The sequence below is a fragment of the Pseudochaenichthys georgianus genome, chromosome 18, assembly GCF_902827115.2.
Source record: "Pseudochaenichthys georgianus chromosome 18, fPseGeo1.2, whole genome shotgun sequence".
NCBI lineage: Eukaryota > Metazoa > Chordata > Actinopteri > Perciformes > Channichthyidae > Pseudochaenichthys > Pseudochaenichthys georgianus.
The window spans coordinates 67,871-74,487 of NC_047520.1; the positions used below are offsets into that span (position 1 = coordinate 67,871).

General features: G+C 41.5%; 1 protein-coding gene across 3 annotated transcripts in view; it reads left to right on the forward strand.

The window, feature by feature from the left end:
* LOC117463656 (neural cell adhesion molecule 2-like) overlaps window positions 1-6,617 on the forward strand; it is a 74,489-nt gene that overhangs the window by 441 nt on the left and 67,431 nt on the right. For all 3 annotated transcript variants that reach the window (XM_034106014.1, XM_034106016.2, XM_034106015.1), the window contains exons 3-5: window positions 728-842; window positions 1,549-1,688; window positions 3,470-3,712. In XM_034106014.1, coding sequence (XP_033961905.1) covers window positions 728-842; window positions 1,549-1,688; window positions 3,470-3,712 — 498 coding nt within the window. The remainder of the gene's footprint in view (window positions 1-727; window positions 843-1,548; window positions 1,689-3,469; window positions 3,713-6,617) is intronic.

Consider the following 6,617-nt stretch of genomic DNA (forward strand, 5'->3'; position numbering starts at 1 on the left):
TACTTAATATTTCCTGTGGGTAATATTGATTTAAAAAAACAAAAAAAACAGAAGAACTTAAGGTGGCTCCAAAATGGTGGAATGAGCTCCCCGTTGAAATCAGCACAGCAGAAAGCTTACACGTCTTTCGGCAATTTGAATACAAAATAAAAAGCACTTATATACTAACAAAGCACTTATATACTAACAAAGCACTTATATACTAACAAAGGGCTGGCTTACCTAAAGCCAGCTGAGTAGCACTTCAATGTTTGGCTCTATGAAACCTGATGTACTTTATGATTCTGTTTTCTTCAAGTTTCTATCTTCTTGGTCGAATGTACTTATTGTAATTTGCTTTGGATAAAAGCCTCAGCTAAATGTGAAGTAATGTAAAAACGTGCACATTGTACTACAATTAATACCGTAAAATGTGTATATTATAATTAAAGAAACTAAGTACAATGATCACATAGCCATATTTGTTTTTAAATCTGATATTAGATTGCAATATTTGAAAAGCATTGTAGGACTTTTAAATTCTTACCGCTCGATCGGCCATTTTCTGTCAAGTCCTTCATCGATTTGAATTAAACTTTTCAAAAGTTACGGACATTTAACAGCTGTTTAGACATGCATAATATCTGACCACACACACAGTACATAGCCTGGTTTAACGCAACCGGACAAGTATGGAGTATTTTTTGGAAATAAATGAAAGGTTTGTTCCTCTCTTTCTTTCTCTCAGCGTCGGTGATGGTCATCCCCAACAGTTCTCAGTTTTTCGAGTATGAGAACATTTTGGTGAGCTGCAATAGTTCGAGCTCCTGGGAATGGACGCCGTGGAGAAACGATACCACCCTGTACGTGTACTGATACAAAATATGAATCTTATCTCGGTTTTACCTCATCATTAAAAACCAGCATATTGTCCATTTTTCACACTTTATTTATAATCCTAATTGTTTATATTTGGTTTATTTGCAATGTTTCCCACTTTTGTCCTAAGTGTTGTAGTATGCAGGGAATGTTTGGAAAGTTAGGCAATAAACAAATCTTCTGTCAATACGACATTTAACGGATTTACAGAAGGTCACATCAAGCATTTAGTGAAATGCACAAATGTTTTGTGACAGTTGCCCCACTTAAAAATATATTTGAATACATTAATACAAATAATAATAATAATAATGACAAGTTAATTAAATTAAAGTAAAATGAATATATAAATAAAATAATAATACCTATACTAATTAAATGTATATCATCACAAGGGCTTACGGTAAATACATATGTACACATTTTTATAATATAATATATATACAGTGGTGTATTAATATTCATTTAGATATTCTTTAGTTAAATATGAAATCCAAAATTCATGAAACAACAAAAACGGTTTATTTCTTATTTCTAATTGTCTTGTGTTTTATTTTGTGTTTCACTAAAATCCATTTATAAAACACCAAGTGGACACATGGAGCAACAACGCTTATCTTTGCTATAAAACATGAATAATGCAGATTCATTTCCACTTGTCTTAATAATAAAGTGATGTTGTCTCCTCAGCGTGAAGTGTGGATCGGGCTGGGGCAAACTCAATGTGTCTACTTGTAACATAACCACGGTGAAGCTGTCCGAAGGCGGGGTGTTCTGGTGCCAGTCGAAATACGGGGACAGCAGCAACGGCGTCAACATCTCCATAGTCGGTAGGTGTCGTGGCGTTTTAATCCGTTTCTACATTTATTATCCACTTTCCTCTGTCGGGGTCGGGGGTCAGGTGGCGTACAAACATGAAGACACACTTCCTCGCTTCAAAATAACTACAATTTCTCCGTATCAAAATAGAACAAAAGAACACGGTCTGAAGACCATACCGCTTCCCGTCTAATCACGAACTCAGCTGTGAACCATTGTCCTGCAGAAATAAAGACATGCACGTCGTACCTGACGGCAAATAATGAGACTTAAGTTAACTCTGTTAAAGCCTAGTGTGAGTTTACTCTAAAGCCTTATATTAATGAGACACACATTGAAACCGTAATGATGAAAGGAAAATGGCTCCAACAGTAGGATTCTCAATTCATGACACAAATCTAAAAAGACTTTCTGTTCTCGCTCTTGTTTCAGTACAACTTTTTATACGTGACCTTTAAAAGCACATAGTTGGACCTCAATGAGACTTTTCTGATTGGTATCTCCAAATACTGGTTGTTAAATAGTCTTAATAATCCCAACAACATCTGGAGTCAACTTGAACACGTTTCAGACCGGCTGGAATACACCGAGGGAATTCACAAGATGGTTTTAAGGGAACAGATTACATTTAAAGGAAGTGGTTGGTATAAGTACAGACCACGAGAGGAAACACTACGAGAGTCCTTCACGGGGAATAGTAATGCTGGTGAAAGAGGTACTCAGATGTTTTACTGGAGTTAAAGAAGGAAACAGCTACGAGGCAAGAAGTTCTGTTGAAATCGTCCTGATTGGACGAGGCTAGAAACCAGCTAGAACTCTAAGGCTAGGAGAGATCTTAAATGTTAACACAAAGAAGAAGAATTCAGCCCAATCAATTAGAAAGGCTCAATACATGATTTAGTTCTGCCTTAGCTTAATTCATTAACAAAGTTAGTTGTCTCAAAAAGTAGTTTTCTCAAAATCCCTTTCATTGGACGAGGCGAGTGGCAAACACCTAGAACTCTATTGTTATGGTAACACATCGTCCCAGCCAATCAAACACTCCAACATGTAAAGCTCTTTGCGTGAAGGCGGTCCGGATGCTGTTTCACATGGAACATGGCGTCAGACTGAAGGAGCGTCACGTGCACCATCTGCTCTTCCTTTTAGCAACAGGCAGCAGCAATAACCCAGACGAGTCACAAAGCTATGTGTTGTTGTGCGGCTAGTGGTCTTATCTTTGTGGAGTCTGGACTTGATGTTTCTCCACTTGCTAGCAGGTGTGTTTTAAAGACTCCTATAGTCTGTTTATCCTTTCTGTCTCGGCCCCCCCTCTTCTACTCTCTGTGCGAACATCAGCCCCTCTGCAGACCTCCTGATGCAGACTGCTTGACTCTGTAACGATTTACCTTCTTTAAGAATAAACTCCAAAAGACCGTCTTGTTCCAATAATCTTCGTTCATAACGGAACGGTTTCCTCACCATTTCATTATTATCAGTTAGTTAGTCTCCATTCATTTCCACCACACAACTTTATCTGAAAGCTATTGAAGTCGTACAGCATTGTTGGGCAACTGTAACTATAAACACATACTTGCAGTAGCTGTGGTCAGGACCTCTGGGTAGGGGACATGGCCTTTAAAGAGTTGGCGTAAAGAAGGTCCGGATGCCGTTTCACAACTTTGTTTGAAAACTATTGAAACTAGTTCAAACCTCCAGAGCACACCTCAAACTCCAGGAAGGCATCAAGAGAAGTTTGTCCGTTGCCTTTTCTTTCGTTCCTTTGTCGTCATCGTCTTTGTCTCGTGTCCAGGTGGACCAGTGAGTCTTCAGAGTCCGGCCGTCCCCGTGACGGAGGGAGATAACGTCACTCTGACCTGCAGAACAAAGATGGCCGACGCCCCCTCCGCTGATTTCTACAAAGATGGCGTCTCCATCGGTGCTGAGGATGATGGTCACATGACCCTCTACAATTTTACCAAGTCTAATCAAGGCGCCTACAAGTGCAGAGTCCAGCACACAGGAGAGTCTCCGGAGAGCTGGGTAACAATGGAAGGTGAGGACGCTCTTTATGTACGCTACTCAAACGCACTGGTTTTAGATGAGTGTGTTTCCTACAACCTCAATCTAAATAAGTAAATACAACTTGAACATCCTTTCAGGTTAATTACATTTCAGAGGACCCTGGACATTTAGAAACCAAATGAAAAGGTAGATCTTTTGGGAATAAGACAGAAAAGTCATTCAAAAATAACCTGAAATGTTGGTTCCAATAATTAATTTGAACCGACATTAAAACACTTTTAATTGCCATGTGTCCCCTCTTCTTCATGTCTCTTCCACATCAACATGTGTCCCCTCTTCTTCATGTCTCTGTGTCCCCTCTTCTTCATGTCTCTTCCACATCAACATGTGTCCCCTCTTCTTCATGTCTCTTCTACATCAACATGTGTCCCCTCTTCTCCATGTCTCTTCTACATCAACATGTGTCCCCTCTTCTCCATGTCTCTTCTTCATCAACATGTGTCCCCTCTTCTCCATGTCTCTTCTACATCAACATGTGTCCCCTCTTCTTCATGTCTCTTCTACATCAACATGTGTCCCCTCTTCCTCATGTCTCTTCTACATCAACATGTGTCCCCTCTTCTTCATGTCTCTTCCACATCAACATGTGTCCCCTCTTCTCCATGTCTCTTCCACATCAACATGTGTCCCCTCTTCTCCATGTCTCTTCTACATCAACATGTGTCCCCTCTTCCTCATGTCTCTTCTACATCAACATGTGTCCCCTCTTCCTCATGTCTCTTCTACATCAACATGTGTCCCCTCTTCTTCATGTCTCTTCTACATCAACATGTGTCCCCTCTTCTTCATGTCTCTTCTACATCAACATGTGTCCCTTCTTCCTCGTGTCTCTTCTACATCAACATGTGTCCCCTCTTCCTCGTGTCTCTTCTACATCAACATGTGTCCCCTCTTCCTCGTGTCTCTTCTACATAAACATGTGTCCCCTCTTCCTCGTGTCTCTTCTACATCAACATGTGTCCCCTCTTCCTCGTGTCTCTTCTACATCAACATGTGTCCCCTCTTCCTCGTGTCTCTTCTACATCAACATGTGTCCCCTCTTCCTCATGTCTCTTCTACATCAACATGTGTCCCCTCTTCCTCATGTCTCTTCTACATCAACATGTGTCCCCTCTTCCTCATGTCTCTTCTACATCAACATGTGTCCCCTCTTCCTCATGTCTCTTCTACATCAACATGTGTCCCCTCTTCTTCATGTCTCTTCCACATCAACATGTGTCCCCTCTTCTCCATGTCTCTTCTACATCAACATGTGTCCCCTCTTCTCCATGTCTCTTCTACATCAACATGTGTCCCCTCTTCTTCATGTCTCTCCTACATCAACATGTGTCCCCTCTTCTTCATGTCTCTTCTACATCAACATGTGTCCCCTCTTCTCCATGTCTCTTCTACATCAACATGTGTCCCCTCTTCTTCATGTCTCTTCTACATCAACATGTGTCCCCCTCTTCTCCATGTCTCTTCTACATCAACATGTGTCCCCTCTTCCTCTTGTCTCTTCTACATCAACATGTGTCCCCTCTTCCTCATGTCTCTTCTACATCAACATGTGTCCCCTCTTCTTCATGTCTCTTCTACATCAACATGTGTCCCCTCTTCTTCATGTCTCTTCTACATCAACATGTGTCCCCTCTTCTTCATGTCTCTTCTACATCAACATGTGTCCCCTCTTCTCCATGTCTCTTCTACATCAACATGTGTCCCCTCTTCTTCATGTCTCTTCTACATCAACATGTGTCCCCTCTTCTTCATGTCTCTTCTACATCAACATGTGTCCCCTCTTCTTCATATCTCTTCCACATCAACATGTGTCCCCTCTTCTTCATGTCTCTTCTACATCAACATGTGTCCCCTCTTCTTCATGTCTCTTCCACATCAACATGTGTCCCCTCTTCTTCATGTCTCTTCTACATCAACATGTGTCCCCTCTTCTTCATGTCTCTTCTACATCAACATGTGTCCCCTCTTCTTCATGTCTCTTCTACATCAACATGTGTCCCCTCTTCTTCATGTCTCTTCCACATCAACATGTGTCCCCTCTTCTCCATGTCTCTTCTACATCAACATGTGTCCCCTCTTCTTCATGTCTCTTCCACATCAACATGTGTCCCCTCTTCTTCATGTCTCTTCTACATCAACATGTGTCCCCTCTTCTTCATGTCTCTTCTACATCAACATGTGTCCCCTCTTCTTCATGTCTCTTCTACATCAACATGTGTCCCCTCTTCTTAATGTCTCTTCCACATCAACATGTGTCCCCTCTTCTCCATGTCTCTTCTACATCAACATGTGTCCCCTCTTCTTCATGTCTCTTCCACATCAACATGTGTCCCCTCTTCTTCATGTCTCTTCTACATCAACATGTGTCCCCTCTTCTTCATGTCTCTTCCACATCAACATGTGTCCCCTCTTCTTCATGTCTCTTCCACATCAACATGTGTCCCCTCTTCTCCATGTCTCTTCTACATCAACATGTGTCCCCTCTTCTTCATGTCTCTTCTACATCAACATGTGTCCCCTCTTCTCCATGTCTCTTCTCCATCAACATGTGTCCCCTCTTCTTCATGTCTCTTCCACATCAACATGTGTCCCCCTCTTCTTCATGTCTCTTCTACATCAACATGTGTCCCCTCTTCTTCATGTCTCTTCCACATCAACATGTGTCCCCTCTTCTCCATGTCTCTTCTACATCAACATGTGTCCCCTCTTCTTCATGTCTCCTCTACATCAACATGTGTCCCCTCTTCTTCATGTCTCTTCCACATCAACATGTGTCCCCTCTTCTATCATGTCTCTTCCACATCCAACATGTGTCCCCTCTTCTCATGTCTCTTCTACATCAAAACATGTGGTCCCCTCTTCTCCTGTCTCGTGTC